Source organism: Solanum dulcamara, chromosome 8, assembly GCF_947179165.1.
Source record: "Solanum dulcamara chromosome 8, daSolDulc1.2, whole genome shotgun sequence".
Taxonomy (NCBI): Eukaryota; Viridiplantae; Streptophyta; class Magnoliopsida; order Solanales; family Solanaceae; genus Solanum; species Solanum dulcamara.
The window spans coordinates 77,135,616-77,158,430 of NC_077244.1; the positions used below are offsets into that span (position 1 = coordinate 77,135,616).

General features: G+C 34.9%; 1 protein-coding gene and 1 pseudogene across 2 annotated transcripts; both read left to right on the forward strand.

Annotated features, from left to right (window-relative positions):
* Window positions 1-820: 820 nt before the first annotated feature.
* LOC129901617 (ABC transporter G family member 31-like) lies at window positions 821-16,378 on the forward strand. Of its 2 annotated transcripts, XM_055976864.1 has the most exons (24): window positions 821-1,352; window positions 2,638-2,758; window positions 2,857-2,945; window positions 3,693-3,777; window positions 4,730-4,892; window positions 5,964-6,040; window positions 6,153-6,297; window positions 6,595-6,896; window positions 6,962-7,243; window positions 8,064-8,380; window positions 8,523-8,683; window positions 8,754-8,857; window positions 8,980-9,136; window positions 9,234-9,284; window positions 9,355-9,485; window positions 9,563-9,895; window positions 10,001-10,291; window positions 10,372-10,455; window positions 11,006-11,139; window positions 11,246-11,473; window positions 13,658-13,829; window positions 13,998-14,085; window positions 14,947-15,113; window positions 16,008-16,378. In XM_055976864.1, the coding sequence occupies exons 1-24, from the start codon at window positions 1,015-1,017 to the stop codon at window positions 16,272-16,274; spliced, it is 4,287 nt and encodes a 1,428-aa protein (XP_055832839.1). In that variant the 5' UTR covers window positions 821-1,014; the 3' UTR covers window positions 16,275-16,378. The 2 variants fall into 2 exon arrangements, with proteins under 2 accessions (XP_055832839.1, XP_055832840.1); XM_055976865.1 differs by lacking the exons at window positions 13,998-14,085; window positions 14,947-15,113; window positions 16,008-16,378 and having other exon boundaries at window positions 11,246-11,328; window positions 13,658-13,824.
* A 1,037-nt stretch (window positions 16,379-17,415) lies between these two features.
* Window positions 17,416-21,655, forward strand: LOC129901547 (uncharacterized; annotated as a pseudogene).
* The last annotated feature ends 1,160 nt before the right edge of the window (window positions 21,656-22,815 follow it).

The following is a 22,815-nucleotide window of genomic DNA, read 5'->3' on the forward strand; positions in this document are numbered from 1 at the left end:
CACGGTTTAATCACACTAAGCCAGAGCCCCCCGCACTAAGGGGTAACCTGAGATAAGGTATGGAAGCAAAGCCATTGCTTCCAGCAATCTACATGGAGCCAACAACTGGAGGGGACAATGACAAATCCTCAATTTCATCTTGTCTAAGATTGTCGTACTTCTTCTTCTCCTTCTCTTTTTTTTAATTACTAATAAAATAATTTAGAGCCACATTAACAATTAATTTGCCCGTGAGAGCATGGTTGAGTATTGGAAGACCTACGATCGAATTCAGTCTTCATATGTCACAGAGTTACGAGCTCGTTGCGTGGGGGCTGTGTTGTTTACATTGACAAAAATTGGGAGTTTTCCTGGGGTTTCAAAGAAAAATAAATTAATAAGTGTCTTAGATCTTATATTTTTTAAAAATCATTATTTTTTTTAAAAAAACTGTTATACCAAATAAGACGGTGTTACATAAATTTGTCCAGAAGAAATGACGTGAGTATGCTGAAAAACTGAATCCGGTTATCATGCCTCCTAACTTTTCAGGAAACATTTGAAGAAGAAATTGAGAAAACGTGAAATGCAAATGGCCACGTGTCTTACTGATGTTGTTCGTAAGAAGAGGACAAAATTTAAAACAATCGGTAACTACCGGTACAAACATCAGGAGGAAAGTCATGCTTCCTTTGCCGAGTGGACATATTTGTAATTTTGAACTCTTTCGAAATCCCATAAATGTAGGTGAAGAGTGACAACATACCGCTTTAACAGAAAGACTCGTATTAGCCCGAGAATAAAGAGGAAATAAATGCTGGGGAAAAGGATCGGACTTCAAAATCGTCCAAAACTCTTCCTGCTTCACATTACCCACTGGGAGAACATGCATAACTGTCTAAGAACAATAGCATTACGCGTAAATAGTCGTAATAGGAACAGGCTTGATCACTCATATTCAGCTTGATCCGAGGTCGATCGAGACTGTGATCGGAGGAAATTGTTTATCAACTATAGTGAATTAATTTGTTTGAAATGGCGGCATCGAACGGGAGTGAGTACTTTGATTTAGATGTGGAGGCACAAAATGAAAGTTTCAGTCGGCCGTCGAATGCGGAGTCGGTCGAGGAAGACGAGCAGGAGTTGGTGTGGGCGGCATTAGAGAAATTGCCGACGCGGAAGAGAACGAATCTCGCTTTGGTGAAGCGGAATGCGGAGGAATCTGACCCTGGCGGCAGCGTAGGGAAGACTGACACAGTCGATGTGAGAAAACTTGATCGGAACACTCGCCAGCTTGTCGTCACTCGAGCAATGGCGACTACTGAACAGGATAACTATAAGTTGCTTGCCGGCGTGAAAGAGCGCCTCGATAGGTAATTTTCAACTCATACACTCTCTGTATTGGTGTGGTGAATGTGTATATATTATCTCTGCATGAATCTAATGTAATTCAGATTTCTTTTATTTTGATTTTTTTTACTAGTTCAATTATTGCAAAATTAAGGATTTTGCTTCCGAAATTTTGTTGATACAGGAATCGCAATGTCTGTTTCATTTTCTTTATTTCTCTTCTTTGATTTTTTTTTTTTTTTTTGGTAATAAACTATGAAATAATTCGAAAGTGTTTCTGCTCAAGAGAAAAACTAGCTCGTTACATGTGTTGCTGCTTGATTTCTTTTGTTCAAATCCCAGTTTTATGATTTATCTTTTGTATGAAACTAACTGCACTTGTCCATGCACCATATGAACCTGAGAGTGTGGTGGGTGTTGAAGCATAAATAAAATGCTCACATTGATGATTAAAAAGATGAGTGGTCTCTTTATAAGGCCGGACAATCCTACTCTTTTTGAGTTAAACGGTTGGGGTGTGAGTCAGACCTATAGTATAATTTTACAAAGTTTGAATGAGGCTAAATCAATATAAAATAAAATATTGTTTGATTAAATATATAATACAAAGTAAAAGTTATAAACTACTCATAAATAAATAAACAATAAAATAAGGATATTTGTTAATCATAGTTAACACAACTATATATTAATCTTGAAGTTGCAATGCTCTAAAAAGTTATTAGATCACACAAACAAGAAGCAGGAAAATTACTGGTACAATTTTATAGTATATGCATCTAACCTAGTGGAAGATTTATCTTCACTTGAAACAATATATATGTGGAATTTCAATTTTGTTTGAATGCACATGAATTAAATCTAGAACATAAATTGAACTTGCAGAACTATAAAATTTATAAACGATAAAATAATTACTTTTACTAGATTGATCTTGATTAACAATTCTAATTCTAAATCAAATTTTTTAATTAATATGCATGTTACCAATAAAGTGTACTTAATATATACCTTTGTTATAGAATATTCTGCTTGTGTCGAGGAAAGTCATTGTATCGATTTTTCATTTTTATTTTTATTTGATATAATAATGACACGACTTGAGATTTAAAGAGAATTGAGATTCATACAGTAGACACAGAATTATTGTTAACTTGTATATTATTAAGTATAGTATAAACTCGTAGATGACATAATCTTAAGGAATTAAATGTTATTCTTACTATTCTTTTCGCTAATTTTCATAACTAGCAATATTAAAATTTATAGCTAATTAATAATGGCTTAAAATTTTCATTCCGGAAAAAGCGTGGGATTGGAGGTTCCTAAAGTTGAAGTTCGATATGAGGATATAACACTCACAGCAGATGTCAATATTGGCTCCAGAGCTTTGCCTACTTTGGTGAATTCAGTCCGTGATGTCTTCGAGGTAAACCATTCAATCCTGCAACTAATTCTCTGTGTTATTCTTATACCTTAGACTATAGCTTATGATAGTTTCTCTAAATGTATTTTTATGAATTACAGAGTATATTGACTGGACTGATGATATTCCGTCCTAAGAAAAGCTCTCTTACCATTTTAAATAACGTCAGCGGTGTTGTAAAACCTGGGAGGTAAGCTTTGGCTCTCTCCTTTTTTTTTTCCTTACTTCTGATAACTGCCTTGTGTGTGAAAGAAGCACTGATGTTATGTTGGTAGCTTTTAATTACTATATTTTTAACAACATATTTCAAATTTGTTACTATTAATTACCGACACGTGCACTCGATGTCTAGAAGGGGAATCTTAGTAGCTCAAGTTGTCTACCTAAACTTTCACCTGATGAGGATTCAATTATGCACCTTGTAATCCCTTCTCCCATTTTCCCTTCCCCTACCCCCATTTGTTTTTTAAAAAAATGGAAGTCTGGAAGGTTATTCAGCCTGGATATAATGTGGCTGGTTGATGGAACCTATAGCTTAAGATGCTAAAACAGAAGAATTGGCCGTTGGTGAGGGGATCACTGTATGACTAGCTAGGAGCAGTAAGATGTAGTAAGTGGGAAAACAATTCATCCAATGTAGGAATATCGAACTAGCCAAAACCTGCTCCCTCAATGTGTCAAGTTCACTAGGATAGGATCAATAGTGGTCATGTTTTCTTTGAAAGTGGTTACTGGCTTGATCAATGTTGGACACTAATATGTACAATACCGCACCTTATGTCTATTTATACTACCTATCTAACAAAAAGAAATAAAATTCTCCAACTACTTAAAGTAAAAACAGCTTAGTCCTAAACATATTCAAATATACTCCGCAAGTAATTAGATTGCAAAACAGTTGCATATAATGAAACATTGTTTTTATTGCTCTTGCTAGGATGACACTGCTCCTTGGACCTCCTGGTTCTGGTAAAACTTCATTGCTTTTAGCGCTTTCAGGGAAGCTTGATAATGGCTTAAAGGTGAGTACCAGCCTTTCTCTTGTATGGCCTTCGGATTCATAGTTCTTGTCCTCCTTAATAGACGTTGAGTACTTTTAAAAAGATTCCTTGATGTAATAAGCTCTATTATTGATTTATACATCTAACGTTCAAGATAATTATCTGAAATTATCATCTTGTGAACATTAGTGGCTCCAATTTTTTTTTAGTTGACGAAATAACATATTTCCTTGAAATGCTGTGTAACCAGGGGCCTAAAATGTAGGAGAAAATACGAATAACTGAGGTCTTTATTTTTCCATGCTTTGTTGAAAACTAATATATGAACTTTTACTTATTGGGATGGAAATTTTACATGATGATGATCCGCACGATGTTAGTTACAGCTGAAGCATATCTTCTCCATGCAGACAATGACATGCCATCTTTCACTCTCTGTTGTCAACTCGTTCATGATTATTGCCTCTTGAATGCTCGACTCAGACTTCGGGTGTGAATAAAATTAAGTTCTTGGAGAAGTTCACTAGAGAGTTTATATGAGTGCTGAACTACGTGTTTCTATTCAAATTAATGTACTAGTGGTGATGCTTTCTTTGAAATCAATCACTGGCTTAGTCTACTTTATTCATATTTGCTCTTTGCTTTATTGATGTTTTATTGAGAACTTAATTCAGAATGGTGATAAGATTAAACTTCTGATTGTTACCATGGCAATGTTTTGTAGTCCCTTAGTTTTTCTGTGTGAAAACAAAAAATCCTGATCAGATATTAAGTGTTCTGTTATCTTAATTTAACGGTTATGTGTTCTCTATGATAATTTCGCTGCATTGCCTACCTTTCTAACTTGCACCATGTCTTTAATATACCTTCACTTCAGTTTACTTCTTTCTAGAGGACCTGGAGACATTGTGTTCCATTGAATTAAAGTAATAAAAAACAATACCAAATATAATTACCTAATTCTTTGTTACAGAAAAGAGGGATTATCACATATAATGGACATAATCTGGATGAATTTTGTGTGCAAAGAACTTCAGCTTACATAAGTCAGACAGATAATCATATCGCTGAGTTAACTGTAAGAGAAACTGTAGATTTTGCTGCTAGATGCCAAGGTGCAAGTCTAGGATTTGCAGGTTTGTCTAAACATTTCCACTTCATGTACTTGACCAGTTTTCCTTTTACATGGCATGGGTTTCCTCTGAAATTTTGGTTACTTATCCAGATGTCTGTGACGGGTTTCCCAAAATCTTTCATACTATCATTGTGATGCGAGTATCACTTAGTAAACAGATGTATTATGCTGCACAATTAAGCTTGCTGAACCATGTTATATCATTGTACTATATGTTTCTTTTTATCTGGTTTTATTCTCTCTGCATTCAGATGTACTATTATTAGCTGGCTTTATAGAAGAAAAATGAACTAAGCAAAATCCATCCACATAAGCAAAAATATCAGAGTCCTTCCCTGCTCCCCCCAACTCAACAAGAAAAAAAGAAATCAAAATCCAGAGAACTGTATCTGACAACCTTATGTCTTGAATAGAAACAACATAAAGGGAAAAGATCCCAGAAAATTAATTCCTAAACAAAAGCTTAGGAAATATATAGAACTGAAATAGCGAAATGTGCTAATTTCTAGAAGTCAAGATGTTATCACTTCTTCATTGTCATTTGACAATGAGATAAAATAAAAGAATAAAAGGACTATTGCAACATTTTTTGTGTGAAGGTTTTACAGCAATAAGATAGACCAAAGCAAAATGGAATTGAATATATAGGTACTTTTGGAATTTCTCTGTTGTTTTTGGGCGTGTTATTAATGATGCCTTTATCTAGTTCCATAACTTAGTCTACTGGTGAAATACAGGTAGGACTCTTAGCTAAAACGCTGCCACACCCAGGGTCTATTCTATGGACAAATAAGTATTGTGTTAAGACTTAAGAGCATTAAGTTTCCAGATATTATCTTCCTAATCTATTTTACCCCCATCACAAAACTTCTTCACTTGATTACAAAAATTATGCCTGATTGTTACTCGAAGTTGCAAGAATATTTAGAGCAAAGGCAAGTATGTTTCTTGTCATGTAATTAGTGATTGATAAATATCCAACTTTGCTTGCTTGATCAGAATCAATTAAGGTTTATCTAATATGACATAGCATGTTTCATTCCCAAATTTGCCCTGTTAATTTCTTTTGCAGAATATATGAAAGACCTTGATCGTTTAGAGAAGGAAAGAAGTATACGTCCAAACACTGAAATAGACGCATATATGAAGGTTTGATTTGAGTTTCTCTATCTACCAGTCTATTTCACTCATGCTATATGGGTTCTCATGATGTTTTATGTCATTTTCATGTTGGTACTTGTTGCAATCAATAACTGGTCAGGCATCTTCTGTTGGTGGTAAGAAGCACAGCGTGTTTACTGACTACGTCTTGAAAGTTCTTGGTCTAGATGTATGTTCAGATACAATTGTTGGCAATGACATGATAAGAGGAGTTTCAGGTGGACAAAGGAAGAGAGTTACGACAGGTATCTCTCACTCTCTTAAATAATTCTGGTTGTAATGGAGCAAATATTGACCTCCGTAGTTTCTTCATAATTTTGGCGTTAATTGTGAGGCAATTTAAAGATAACCTATGCATAAGTTTTGTTTGTTTATGAGCTGGCATGTTTCCTTATAATAGTTGGGGTGCTTGAACTGAGTGAGATAGCCCAAACTCAGTATGTAGTTTCAGAATTCACCCAGCAGACTCCTTTTTTCTGGACACATAAAGGGAGAGAAATGTGGCTACGTCAACAGTTTCTAATAATGGTTTCCATACACAGGAGAAATGATTGTCGGGCCCAGGAAAACACTTTTCATGGATGAAATTTCTACTGGACTTGATAGCTCCACGACGTACCAAATTGTCAAGTGCTTAAGAAATTTTGTTCATTTAATGGACGCAACATTGATGATTGCTCTTCTTCAACCTGCACCTGAGACTTTTGAATTGTTTGATGATCTGGTATTACTCTCTGAAGGATATGTCGTGTACCAAGGTCCCCGAGCAGATGTTATTGAATTCTTTGAATCATTAGGATTTCGATTGCCACCCCGTAAGGGCGTTGCAGATTTCCTTCAAGAGGTACTTTTCATTTGGTGCTTTATAGCCCCAAGGTGCATTTGGTACTTAAACTGGTCTCTTCACAGGTTACCTCAAGAAAGGATCAGGCACAATACTGGGCTGATAATTCCAGACCATATGAATATATTCCTGTTCATACAATTGCCGAAGCGTTTAGGAAGTCCAGATACGGTCAGGATATAAAATCCTTCCTTTCTACTCCATATGATAGATCCAAAGGTCATCCCTCAGCTCTATCTACAACGAAGTTTGCTGTTCCCAGATGGGATCTCTTTAAAGCTTGTTTCGAGAGAGAGTGGCTTCTAATGACTAGGCATAGTTTTCTTTATATCTTCAGGACGTTTCAGGTATGCTTTTAAGTGTTCATTCTTTATACCAATCTGATTCACTTTTCTTCATTTTCTGCCTTCAATTTCAAAATTCAAACTTAATATGAGACTTTTGTTCCTTTTTTAATGTTTTTATTTTTAGTATTGGTCTTTCTGTAACACCTACTCATCATTCACACATCTTAGCTTTTATTTTTAAATCTCCAAGCTGGTCAAACAGGACCATCTAAATTTGATCGAGGGATTTATCAAGAAAATTCACAATGCATTAGAAGGGGAGCAGGATTTGAAGTTTATGGGTTCTAAACTTGCACCAAATCCAATAGCTCGTTTTAATTATTGGGTTCACAGTTTAAGATTTATACATATTTAATGGAGTTTCTGATACGAGTATACATTCTAAGCAAAAACTATTCGTTTCATCTGAACCCATAGCTAAATTATTGTAACTCTGCCACTGAATGCCTGCCCATCGTGGAGTTCTACAATTGAGAACGTGAGAGAGAAAACTATCAGTGTATTTGAGCTGTTAGAGAGTTGAAGTCTCAATTGTACCTCGTATTCAAGTATGCATTTGGTCCTTCTGGCCCGTATGACTTTTAAAGGATGGTATATAACTCCACATTGAGTATAGAAGTGGGATGTATAAATGGAAGCTTCTAAGAAGATGTCAACTGTGCCACTTCCAATTCTTCAAATGATTTGATTAGCTCATCAAGTTATTTCTTAGACTCCATAGCAGCCACTCCATCAATAGCTTCTCATATTCAGCATCTCTATAGAGTTGTAAGTCTCTTAATTTTGATGTATCACAGTCTTTTCATACATATGTTTTCAGGTTGCTTTTGTTGGATTTGTAACATGCACAATGTTTCTAAGAACGCGGATACATCCCACAGATTTGATGAATGGCAACTTATATCTTTCTTGCTTGTTTTTTGCCTTGATTCATATGATGTTCAACGGATTTTCCGAACTGCCTCTCTTAATATTTCGCCTCCCAGTATTCTATAAGCAAAGAGATAATTTGTTTTATCCAGCATGGTCATGGGCCTTGTGTAGTTGGATTCTGCGTTTACCTTACTCTGTAATTGAAGCTGTCGTATGGTCACTTGTTGTGTACTGGAGTGTAGGTTTCTCACCTGGTGCTGGGAGGTATGTTCGGTTTTTGTCCTCTTCTTCTTCTTTTATTATTTTTTTTGGATAATTGTCATGTTCATTTTTTTTTTCACCAGACATACAGACAAGGCTATGTTAGATTGCTTATCCTACTTATATCCCCTTTTAAATGTTCCAGGTTTTTCCGCTACGTGTTTTCACTCTTTGTAGTACACCAGATGGGAATGGGACTCTTTCGAGCAATAGCTTCTGTTGCACGAGTTTTGGTTGTCTCAAATACATTTGCATCAGCTGCACTGCTGATCACTTTTTTATCGGGCGGTTTTATCGTGCCAAAAGGTGAGGTTGCACTTTTCTTTAATTTGTAGCAGGAATTCATTTTATTGAAATGGGGTTTATATCCTTGCAGAAATGATCAAGCCATGGTGGCAATGGGCCTTTTGGGTTTCACCATTGACATATGGACAACGAGCTATTTCAGTTAATGAATTTACAGCCACGCGATGGATGGAGGTGTGCGTTCTATACCGTGGGAATGCTGGATGTGTTAGTCATAGATTAAAAATAAAATGGAATGAACAATAATATATTCTAAAAGCTTAATGAGTTGGATCATTTAAATTTAAATTTTGTAGAAAACAACCATCGGAAATGTAACTCTTGGGAATGCCGTTCTGCAATCGCACAGCCTACCAACAACCAATAGCTGGTATTGGCTGGGAATAGGTGCTTTACTGCTCTACATTTTGTTTTTCAACACCATTCTGACTCTAGCCTTGGCTATTCTCAACCGTAAGTGATATTGAACTCATGTATAATAGATTTAGAATTGCCAGCATATAATTGCCAGTATTTACTAGACTTTGTTTTTCTCTTTTTATTCTTTCAGCAATAAGAAAATCCCAGGCAATTGTCTCACCAGAAGCAATGGGTACAGATGGTAAATTATTCCCTCTTCTCATGGATGAATGGAATGTGTACTTCTTACCCAATTATGATATGTTTGGCAGGAAGTAGTAAGAATTCTGAGTCAAATGGGGACCCTTGCCCAGGGATGACTAAAAAAAGGGGGATGATACTGCCATTCCAACCACTGGCAATGACTTTCCATAATGTCAAATACTTTGTTGACATGCCAAAGGTATCTATACTGAAGAATTTGTTTACCTGTACATGTTGAATCGTATCATATCTAGCAGAAGACATGTACTGTTTCAGGAAATGAGTTCAGAAGGAATACCTGAAAGGAAGCTGCAACTACTGTCAAGTGTTAGTGGAGTATTCTCTCCCGGTGTTCTTACAGCATTGGTTGGTTCAAGTGGAGCAGGAAAAACCACATTGATGGATTGCTTAGCAGGAAGGAAAACTTCTGGATATATAGAGGGTGACATTAAAATATCAGGATACCTGAAACAACAACAGACTTTTGCTAGAGTTTCAGGATATGTTGAACAAAATGATATACATTCTCCTCAAGTTACAGTTTTTGAATCCCTATGTTTTTCTTCTTATCTGCGTCTTCCCAAAGAAGTGAATAAGGAACAAAGAGAGGTAGTTGCAACTGCCTTGCAGTTTTACTTTTTTATCTTCTGAACTTCAATATGTTTGATATTTTGGATGAAATGCTAAGACCCATTTGACTTCCTAATTCTGCAGGAGTTTGTTAAAGAGGTAATGGATTTGGTGGAACTTGACTCTCTAAAGAATGCTTTGGTAGGCTTGCCTGGAAGTTCTGGCTTATCAACAGAACAAAGAAAGCGCTTGACAATTGCAGTAGAACTTGTGGCAAATCCTTCGATAGTTTTCATGGATGAGCCTACATCTGGGCTTGATGCTCGAGCAGCAGCGATTGTAATGCGAACTGTTCGTAATACTGTAGACACTGGCAGAACCGTTGTTTGCACAATCCATCAGCCAAGTATCGAAATTTTTGAAGCATTTGATGAGGTATGTTATCAAGGAATTTCTATAATAGATAAATTACATGATCGCCAGGGCATCCACTCATGTGATGTCACAACATGTAGCTGCTTCTTATGAAACGCGGAGGACAAGTGATATATGGGGGGAAGCTTGGGGAGAAGTCACAAACTATGGTTGACTACTTTCAGGTATGTGCTTGTGCCTCCATCATTCAACAGCACCATACCAGTATAATCCCATAAGTGGGGTGTGAGAGGGTAAAATGTACGCAAACCTTACTACTACCTTGTGGAGGTAGAGAGACTATTTCCGAAAGACCCTCGGCTCAGATTAGTACAATTTATTCAACTGTGCTCGATTTTCAAGAGATGTAAAGTGTCTTGTACAACTCTAAAATTGAGAGAAAGATTCTTCTAGCCTTTTTCTTGGTGCAGAGGGGTGAGGGTGCCTCACTAATGTTTCTCCACATTCCACTGCTTCACCCCTTTTTAATCTTGAATTAGTTACTAGTAATTTAATTACACAAGATATTTCCATTGTGGTTTCTGTATAAAGATTGTTCATCTGTTGATACAGTTGAAATCTGATTGTACTTATAAGGAAACAGTTAGCATTTTCCTTTCGGGAAAAAAAACACAATTAGAATTCAATTATAGGAGGCATAGTTCCTATATTTTAGTTAATCACTTTTCAAAAGTTATTGTTCATGCTGCACGTGTTTGTGAATATATTTTGTAGAGTATTCCTGGGATACCCCGAATTCCTAGTGGTTACAATCCTGCAACCTGGATGCTTGAGATAAGTACGCCAGCTGCTGAAGAAAGGATGGGAGAAGATTTTGCAGAAATATACAGAAAGTCTGAGCAGTTCAGGTGATCTTAATAAATGTCTTCATCACCTGAAGTGTACTATTTATTGTTTTCTTCATTTTTCCTTTATTGACAATTTTGTAGAACTTGTATCTTTTTCTAAAATTAGGGGAGTGGAGGCCTTAATTAAGCAACTGAGTGTCCCTCCTGAGAACTCAGAACCTCTGAAGTTCACCACCACATACAGTCAAGGTGCATTTTCTCAGTTTAGGATCTGTCTCTGGAAGCAAAATCTTGTGTATTGGAGAAGTCCGACCTATAATGCTGTTAGATTGTTCTTTACAACATTGAGTGCTCTGATTCTCGGTTCTATATTTTGGGATGTCGGTTCAAAAAGGTAACTTTTCTTTTATGAAATATCTGTTGGGTGATGAAGCACTACAACTAAAGTTTGATATGATAATAAATAATGAAAATAAATTGGACACGAGAATTTTACGTGGAAACCCTTCAAACAGATAGATGGAAAAAACCACGAGGTAGAAGGATCTTACTATGATCATATGGAAGTACACTGCTCTCAAATACAAGGAGAAAACAACAATTAACACTTTTCTCTGTAAAAGGAAAAACTCACTAAGGAGGACACTCAAGACTACAATATTTATCTTGGTGTATAACCCTCTTTGTGTTCTTACTCTTTTGGATTGTATTTTTATTGTGTGGGATGATCTAAATGAGGGCAAGAGGCCCTCTATTTATAGGAAACTAGAAACGCGTAAAATCCGCGTAATGCATCTCCCTTTTTGACTACGCATTCAAAACGCGTTTTGTTCCCTTTTTGACTACGCATTCAAAACGTGTTTTGTAGTATTTGACTATCTTGCAATATCTAGAGCAAACTATTGGATAACTCTTTCAGTCTCTATAAAGCAGACACGGTTGGTTGCTTGTTATTTCCAAGGTAGTTGTAGAACAACTTCCCCAATAATATTTGCTTGGGGATTCTTCAAGTAGGACAAATGTGAACAATAGAAGATTGCTTCTCTTTTTTCTTTTTGTTAAATTATATAGAAGTACTTCTATGGACAAAATGGTTGGATTGCCAGATTGAAAGAGCAGAACTATGCAAAATAACATAGTGAGAGAACCAGCAAGTAAACTAGCAATTAGGACCATTCTTAGAACCATTAAACCATTGGATTAAGTATTTCAGAAAAGATTGAATGCGAGGATTGAATGTGGAGATGTCATTACAAGAAAATGCACGTAACGAACTTTGAAGACATGGAAAAACAAATTCACGTACTTGTACTAACTTAGGAAATGCATTTTATGCGTAGGTCTAATATTATATAATCCATTGTCTAATTTCAGTTATATTTTTACGAGGCATAATAATAATTGGATCCTTCCTTATCCTCTTGCTCTCTTGGAATCATCCTCCTAAACGTTTTATAATTTTAATTTGACGTTTCAATCACCTTGACAACCATAAAGAACATAACAAGTTCTCGAATTAAGCATTTGAGGAACATTGATGAATTGTGAGGGCCACTTTTTGTAGTGGATGAAAAAATCGGACATTTGATGTTTTTGGACATTCAAGTGGTGACTAGAAACTGCTGTGTCACCAAAATTTCTCCACAGATGGATTTCATTAAAGTGGTTGGACCAGGAGGGGTGGACCTAAAAGGGTGCCAATAGCTAATGATCACATAAAACACCCAACTTTCCAGTGAACCTACTTGGCGCAAAATGTTGTAGTCTATAGTTATAGTTGAGAAATAGTAGTATGGTTAATCAGGAAGTCAACTTAAGCATAGCCTGCTCAATTTTAATATGGATCGTTGCTCCACTTCGTTGAGAAGAGAAAGAGGTTTGAAGCTTTTATATCATTTTACCCTACAATTATAGAATCGTCAGAGGTCAAAAGGTATCTTGGCACATGGCTAGACCCTCTCTGTCCAAGTCGTAGTGCAATAAACATTATCTACTACACTTTAGTCCTGTTTACCTCTATTAAGGGTATAAGATTATTTACTCATACTAATAATATGTTTCATACTTGTAAATTCCAAGAATAAACAGCACAAATTTCGTCTAATCCTGGGGATGAAAACTGGAGAAGCTGTCATTCTGTATCACTTTTGGAGATCATTTTTTTTTATTCACTCTCTTATTTAGGGTGAAAGGGGGTAACTATCTTATAATCCCTAATCGGTTCGTCAGAGGAAAAACATACACAATGTGCTCATAAAGAAATGGTGAAAGTGGTAAGATCAGGCAAGATGGTTTAAGGTGGGCTGTGGAGCTGAGGTGACGTAATCTTACTTTTTGAGTAGGTGAATCTGAATGAATAAGTTATATGAGTTTCATCTGTCATCTTTATAAGTTTCTTCCTGTTGTTTCATTATTATGGATTGCCCTCTTGAATACTGTGTAAGTTGGCATGTCATTCTTTAATGTATAAGGTTTCAGTTTCCGGACTTGGATTTAATATTAGAGCCTTTATTGTATCCATTTTCTGATCAATTCTCAAATTATTAACTGTGGTGGTACACTTGAAATGATTCCACAGGGACTCAACTCAAAATTTGTTCGTTGTTATGGGTGCGCTTTATTCTTCATGCTTGTTCCTGGGGGTCAATAATGCTTCTTCTGTACAGCCAATAGTTTCCATTGAGAGAACAGTTTTCTACAGGGAGAAGGCTGCTGGAATGTACTCTCCTCTACCATATGCAGTCGCTCAGGTTAGCACATTCACATCAAGTGCATCTTAATTGCTTCGAGTTGCAACAGATATAATAATAGTATGTTGGTATTTCTTGAACTACTCAATAAGATGGTATATTGAACTGCTTTTAGAAAAGATGATGTGTTTCTTTACTAATATCAACTTCTTCTCTTTTGGAAAACAGGGGTTAGTCGAAATTCCATACATCTTCATGCAGACATTACTATTTGGAATCATTTCATATTTGATGATCAACTTTGAAAGAACAGCTGGTATGAACCTAAGGACTTAATTTTCATGATCAACTCAATATTGTCTTTGCTTTTGCCTAGCCTTAGTTCTTCAAGTAATGGGCTCAGCTGCCATTCTGGTTGTTTTTTCTAGAAACCGTTCTGCTGAATGTTCCCCCGAAGGATTACATCTGATTTTCTATGGAAGTGTATTTGTGTAACATGTTAAAGACCAACGTCACATATATCATTTTCTGATGTTTGACAGTAACTTACCATGCATTCATATTCCTTTTTTTTTATGTAAAGCAGTAATTGGCTCACTGTGCTGCTTTGCGCTATACAAAACATGCCTAAATATTTAGAGTTCCAAAAGCTGTGTGAAAATGTGATCTCCCTTTTCATTTTGCTGTCTGCAGCCTGTATCTGTTTATTTTGATTCATGGATTTGTTTCTTCAGTAATTACTGCAGTTTATGTTGAAAAACTATTAAAATAATCCATGAAAATGCAGTAGTGCTTCTTGCATGGAGGTAAGCGATTTAGGTTTGGATTTCACCCAGTGAACATTCTGTTTCTCTCTAGGAAACTTGGTAACACTAATTAACATGTTAAAAAATAAGGACGGGTATGTAACCAAATAGCCATTGGAGTCTCAGCCCTTTCTATATTAATGAAAATTAGTTGAGATGTACATCTTTCCTCTGACATTCGGACCATTAACTTCAATTCATGTATTTAATATGTATCTCTCTGTTGCTACTCGTTTTGAATTTTGATATGTTAATTACATTATTCCATGATCTTCCTCATGAACTGTGCTCATAGCAACTAAGTTAAACTCCTTGCTGTTTATTCTTGGTTGTCAGATAATCTAAGTTGTGGTTTTGCTGGTATGTTGCAGACAAATTTTTCCTATATCTAGTGTTCATGTTTCTGACATTCAGCTATTTCACCTTTTACGGCATGATGGCTGTTGGTCTTACGCCAACTCAACATTTGGCTGCTGTCATTTCATCTGCATTTTATTCGCTGTGGAACCTCATGTCTGGCTTTCTTGTTCCAAAACCTGTGAGTACTATTTTCCTCAGTATACACTCATCACAAATTACAGGATTTAAGTCTAGGACTATTGGAAAATTATTGTTCCAATTTCTTTTATCTTCTTATAGGATTTAAGTCTAGGACTATTGGATATATACATTCACACATTTGCAGGCAAAAAAAGTGTAAATAATATTAGGTTCACTCTCGTGATTTTAAATGACAAATGAATAAGTCTTGACTCCTGAATACATTTCATAGAAAAGAGAGATTTCAGATGATGAAGCACCACATTAGATTTCAAATAATTTTGTATATGCGGTCCATTTTAAATAATATAACCTTAATTAACCTAAGTTTATTTGGTCAGTTTACTCGTATTTTACAATTCCTATCCTAAAATCACCTAGTTTTATTATCTTTAATGTGCAAGTGATTATGATTTTGAGAAGTACGTAATATTCTCTTTTTTAGAACGGTTGTAAAAGAATGGAAATAGGAAACTTCAGCTCAACTGTTAATACAGTAATTATCAAAGGAGGAAAGAACTTGGAACCAGATTTTGTCTGTCAAGTGAACACTGCTTATTGCAAAGGCGAATGCGACCTTTTTTGTATGGGTTCAACTTAACATAGTAACCACTAAAATTTCGAAAAATATTAAGTTTTGAGCTCATAATTTCAGAAGCACAATGATTTCAGTGCTAAAATATTAGTTAGACTCATTAAGTTTAAAATCTGAACCTGCCTATGGCTTATTGCATAAGAGCATGTTTGCCGGATTCTGCAAATATATTAAGTGTAGATTGCACCTTTTGTTAAAGCCAACTCATGGTTTCCTCCAAAGCTAGTAGGATAAACAATCAGTATTTGGATCCTTTTATGATAATTTGCATTGTTTTCTTTATCTTATGCAATGTAGAGTATCCCTGGATGGTGGTTATGGTTCTACTACATTAGCCCAGTGGCATGGACGTTGCGAGGTATTATTAGCTCTCAACTTGGCGATGTAGAAGAAGTGATGACAGGACCTGAATTTGAAGGCACTGTGAAAGAGTATCTAGAGGTCAGTCTAGGTTTTGGACCTGGGTGGATTGGGTGGTCAGCTCTCATACTTGTTGGATTTTGCTTGCTCTTCTTCACTGTCTTTGCATTATCAGTCAAAGTTCTCAACTTCCAAAGAAGATGATGAGATTGTAATTTCTTTTTGGCATGAGTGGATTGCTGATCTTGAAAGGCCAAACATGATGAAACATTCAAAAAATTCACTTTGTATTCAAACTATGAAATCTAGATTAGAGGTTTTGCTTTGTATTAGAGAATTTTTACTTTATTTGCCTTGGTGCAGGATATTTCTTACACATGATTAAAACCTTTAGTGCAGGATATTTCTTAGACAGGATTAAACACATGCAATGCTTAATTTCTTTTCATTGTCACTCGAATTTCTGCAGGGGACAGGATACACTCCTTTGCCTTCATCTTTTTTGAGTGAGATGTTTCTTGATACATTAATCAACCTTACACTACATTCATATTCATTGTCACAAATAAAGTAACACGAATGCAATGATACATTATTCAATAGTCACTAATTTAAAATGTAAAATCCGCTTTTGTACATAGTCACATTTAGGTAACTACTACTCCAATCCTAAAGTGGCACAAGTTGAATTAGCAACTTCTTTGATCCGTGCCATTACCACGGTTGACATCCAGACGTATAGCCATTGCTTTGTCTATGGGTTCCGCAACTTCCTGTTTTTATATTTGGAAAACTCACTCAATATGTAGCTATACCTCCCTATTGATATTTTTTTAGACTCATAAATCTAAAATTCTAGCTCCACCTCTATTGACACTTCTCTTGAACTTAGCTCATCACTCGCATTGATCGACCTACTCTATACAAATTATTATAGATTGATTACGAAAATACAACCCAAAGGATTAGTCTACTGTGTGGGAGAGTCCATCATTCTATAAATATATTAATATATTTTTTTTAATCAATGAGGAATAATTGACCTAATAAATGAAGCATAAAAAATGTGGGATATTTGAATGGTTTCTTTGGGCCAAAGTAAGACCAATACATTAATATTTCTCTTTTTAATCAATGAGGAATAATTGACACAATAAATGAAGCATCCAAAATGTGGATATTTCAAAGGTTTCTTTGAGTCAAAGTAAGATCATTTTACGCATGTGTCTTGCTTATTTAATTTTATACAAGTTGAAAAATTTACTTATACACAATTAAAGTAGGAAGGCAAAATGTCTAAGTTAAATGACATGTTTATATAATATGCTTATATATATGGCCCTATTTGAAATACTACTGAAGAAAAATCATTTTCGAGAAGTTTAACCAAACATACCAATCCCGGTTGGACCGGGTCGAGAAGATTCGAACACGAGAACCAGCTAGGAAGACAGATACCCGGGACAGAGACTGATTCCGCGCCAAGGAAGAACAGAAAAATCAGAGAAAATTACCCAAATCAGAAGCTGAACCCTAAAATCAATGGCTGAAAAATTGGCCCCTGAGAAACGTCACAGTTTCGTCCATAATGGTACTTCTAACTCCTTTTCCTTTTCATTTTCCTCATCTACTACTAACTATTTTGTGCTTATGGAAAATGATAACGTTGATTGTGGAATTGACAATTGAATTTCAGGCCAGAAGGTGTTCGAATGGGACCAAACGCTTGAAGAATTGAACATTTACATAACGCTTCCAGAAAATGTTCCGAAGAAGCTATTTTATTGCAAGATTGAGTCTAAGCATTTGGAAGTTGGGATCAAGGCAATCCACCTTACCTTAATGTAAGTTCTTCAACTTCATAGTTTTATGTAAGCAAATAATTTAGTATTTTTCCTTTGTTTAATTTTTTTTTTCTTGCAGCACGATCTGATGAGCCCAGTGAAGACGGATTGTTTCTTCTGGACTCTAGGTAATTTATTATTTTCCTTAATAGGGGGTTACATTTTCTTGAATTATGGTAACAAATTTTCGATGGAACAAGTCAAAATGGAATGGAATGGATATACAGGATTTATATAGCTTACCCTGCTAGTTTGCGATTGTTGCACGGTAGTTGTTGTTGGTAATAGAACTCAATTGCTTGCAAGCTGCTTTTGATGATTGTCTCTTGGTACAGTGGTATTGGGGCTCTCTTTTAGGGAACATTGTGAAGAAACTCATGTAGTTTTGAGCATATAAAATATTAGTGGTCAAATGTCTCTAAAATTCTTAGGAAAGTTGAAGGGTGTGAACTTTTTTAGTTTGGAATACGGAGTCTAGTTGGGTCAGCTCAATTATTAGCTATAAGAGAGTCAGTTGTTGTTAATTGCAGTTGGGTATATTTGTGTGAAGTGTTACTCAGTTCTATGGAACTTATACTACATGTAACCTTACAGAAGAGGGATAAATGTCAGACATGGTCTTCTCCTATATTGGGCCAAGGGAAGTTGGATCCTTATGCCAGTGATCTTGAACAGAAAAGGCTCATGCTTCAAAGGTTCCAAGAAGTGGTAACATGATTAAGCTTCTACTGAAATGTATGTTTCTTTTTTGGCACTCTCCTATCATTTAGGAATACCCGTTATTGGTTCTGTTGAAGTATTTCTACTCCCTAGCCGATCATTCATGTTGATTCATTGAACTGTAAATTGCTACTTGCTTTTTTACTGTTCTTTCGTTGGTTGGCTCGTTGGCTTGCCCCTTCTTGGTGGGCTAGTCATACTCATGAATTGGTTGACCCTTTCTACATATTGATTTTTCATTTGTAGATTTTTTTTATTGACTATTCTCTTGGACTTAAACATATCATGATTTTCCCTGAAGTGGCTTCCACGTGGATTGGGTTCATAACTTCCTGAAAGCAATGAAATTACCTTTAATAACAGGGAAGACCTCCTACAAAACAGTATTTTACCTTTAACTACAGGGAAGACCTCAATAGATTATTGGATACTGCTGAATTAAAATAAAAGAAAAAAGAAAGAAAGAGGATACTGCAGAAAATTCTACAAGGGAAATTTGTAGCTTTCGGTACTAGTAAGGCCGAAGTTAATCAGATGTATGTTGCAGGCTATTTGCTGGAGAACTCTTTTTCTCATCATCAACTGCCCTTAACGAAGACTGCTTCGATTGTCAATAATTTGTTATGCATGTCTGTCGTTTTCTGCAGCAATCCATTGTTTCACTTAGTTCCTTTCTTCCTCACTCTACGGCTAATTTCTTCTTTTGCATTTGTGCAGCTTATAAAAAGAAGCAAATTATAGTTCATTGAACTTTTATTCCGAAGTAAAAGTAGGATTACATTACTGTTCTCTCTTTACCTTAGTTCTGCTTAAATAAGCAAAATATTATTGTTCCCTGTGTAGAGCAGCAACATTTTTTTGAGCATCAGAGAAGCTTGTGTTCAAAATCCCAAAGTTTCTTTTTTACAGAAATTGAGATGGGCTGCCCCAAAGAAAACACTATTATCTTTCATGTATAATTAATGATGTGATTATTCTAGGCAGAGTGTTATGTGCAAGAAAAGGTTAGTGGAAAGGACACATAATCAGGATAGAGTTAGATGAGTGTTATTTTGTAAGCGAGATTCATATACATCTCAAATTTTATAGAGAGGCTAAGCTTTTAGGAAATCTATACTGATGCTGGTGATGGTTTGAGGTTGCTAAATGAATTAGATGATTACAGGACTGGAAAAATAAAGAGCCCTAATGTTGAATGTCTTGTCACTTGAGAGTCAATAGCTACTTGGACTACTAATCAGAAATGTTGTGCTCGTCTATGTACTGGGTGAACTTGCTTTTTATAGCTTCACTGAGCTTAAGCAGTACCTTAGATGATAATGTGAATGAAACAGAATGGCTTGCTTCTTTTTATACTGTGTAAAATAAGTCTCACTCACTAGACATCTGAGTCCTGGCGTGTTTGCTGTATGCTGTACTGCTGTCGCAGTTCTTATTGGAATTTCAAAGCAGATACAGCTCAATGATTGCAGGCTATCGACAGATTGTTTGTTCAATCACTGCTTACATTTTCCTTAGGAGTTAACCTCCTAGTCTTCACCAGTCAAACAACATGATTCAACAAAAGATGTTGAATATTGGAAGGTTTTATATGAAACTCCACCCGTTAGATTTCTTAAATACATGAATACACTCATAAAGCTTCAGAAATATCATCATTACTCACCGTCTAAATTTTTTTACCAGTAGTTGAAACTTTTTAGTTTAGCACTCAATCCAATGTCAGTTGGCTTCATTTTAATTTGTTGGGATTTGAGAACTTGCTGGAGCCTTTGTAAGTTTTGAACTGGAAAACTTGGTGTCTTAAATCGCTTGATTAGGATTTAGCAATGATTAAATATTTTTTTAAATTAAATATTAAAATTTAACAGTTGGATTCTAGTCATATACATATTAAATATTTAGCAATAATTAAATATTAAAATTTAAGAGTTGGATTCTAGTCATATACATATTGCCCCCTACTTTAAATTGAGAAATTAGACCTTCCTTTTCATTTTCTGTTTTGCTAAGTTGTTATATGTCTTCTTGTCTCTTATTTCACATTTTCATGTGGAGTTACTTTTTATAATTTAGGGAAAATAATACTCCATAGTCTCATTGTCATGTTTTTGGGTGTTCGGATTGTATGCAGGATTATTGATAAGCCAGACTCATGATTAAATTTTTGTAATTCCGTATGAAATTTGGCTGTTAAAAGATATTTTAATGTCAAAAAGACATAGCCCACATAATGTTCAATTGCTTTGAGGTTTACTTCTTTTCAGTCTCACTAACAGTCTGGTTTTGTTTCCATTACCTATTTAAGACATGTTGTCTCACTCACGCACCTTGTGTGTATGTGTATATCCATGTATTTATGTTGCTTCAAGCCTTATGAGTAGTCTATCTGATTAATGATTTTCTTGGTCAATTTCTGGAAGATTATCTATTGGATTAAATTAGGTAACTCTAGCTTAGCTTCCTTTAGGTTCTCTATGCATTTGTAATTTATAGATGCAGATGAATGTTACAAATCCAAGCATTTAGGTTGAACTCTGTTAGACAGTCCCTATAGAAAATACTTTTCTTGTCCGTATCTTGGAGTTCTGTTATATACTTTCGTATCTGTCTTGTGCTGTTTTACATCTTCTACATACTGTTTATAAATTGGAAGCAGAAATGATTTAAAAATTACTATTTGACAACTTCTGTTTGATAACACAGGGTTTCGTCTCTGCAGAATCCAGGTTTTGACTTCTCACAGGCAAAATTCTCCGGGAATTGTCCTGATCCAAAGACCTTCATGGGGGGAATTGTCTCAACTTGATACTCCTCTACTATCTTGAAAGTTTCATTGCAACTTTGGACCTAACTAGATATGTATTGTTACGATGAGAAGCAGGGTGATAAGTTTTCCACTGGAATTGGTAAATGTATTATGAAATATTAATTCTTCGCAACCATCTTGTTTACTGCTAAGGTTTGTTGATCATTTTGTTGTTGATTAAATACGATTGCATATGCGACATCTCTATACTACGGATGATGTGTCGTTCTTATAGTTATATAATCATATTCTTTAAGATGAAGTAGAATAGATTTGAAAATAACAGATGTAATAAGAGGAAAAAGTTTACATTCACAAACTATACTAATTTATGTTTGTTAAGTGATAGATTAAAGTGATAATGTTTACTTCATTAATTAATTGAGATTTGAGTAGAACAATGTGTATATTATGAATTTATTGGATTGGTTTAAATAGTTCTTAATATGATGAGACAGAATGAATATTTAATTAGTAACTTATTTTTTTTTCTAAAAGAGAGGGAACTTTTATCTTTATATCCGTGGGTCGATAAACAATGGCATGCCCATGTTGTTGTCCACTTTAATGGTATATGTTTATTTGTATTTATATATTTTATATTTATTTGTCTGATTTTGATTTGACATGTAATTTTAAAAAGTAAAGAGTTTGAATATTGTGTTAAATTAAAGACAAAATATATCAAAATAGTATTCTTCAATTTGTGATCTTGAATATCTCATGTGAAAAATTAAAATAAGAGTTGTCAAAAAAGAAAAACGTATTTTTTTAATTAGATAAAAAAAAAGTAAGACAAATAAATTTTAAAAAAAGTATTATACATTACTGCATAATTTTGAATTTTTACCTATATGGCTATATCTCGCATAAACTAGTATATCACGAATTTATCTTACATTTGTTATTTTAACTTCAACTAACATATATATCCTTCCATTTTGATATATATATATGTAGACATTTGAATTTATATAAAATTAAATAAGTAAACACATACGTGTACTTATTAGTATTATGTCATATAATACGTATAATATTGCTATATGGGGAGCTGTTATATATCACACTTCTTGTAATTAGTTTACTTGATTTTGTTGAGGCTCTTTATTCTTGCTACCCTTCCTAGAAGGTGGTATTGATAGTTAGGTGCTCTTTAGTACGTATTGTTGCTTTGTTGGTTATGGTAAGTTTTCACTGTTTACCAATCAAAAAAAGAACGATGTAATAAGATACATGTATTTATTTGTTCAATTTTATAAAATTTATTTGTTTAGTATATATTTAAAATTAAAAAATATAAATACTAGTTGAAGTCAACTCAAGGATACATTTATATATTACGACTAATTTAAATACGAATCCAACAGTT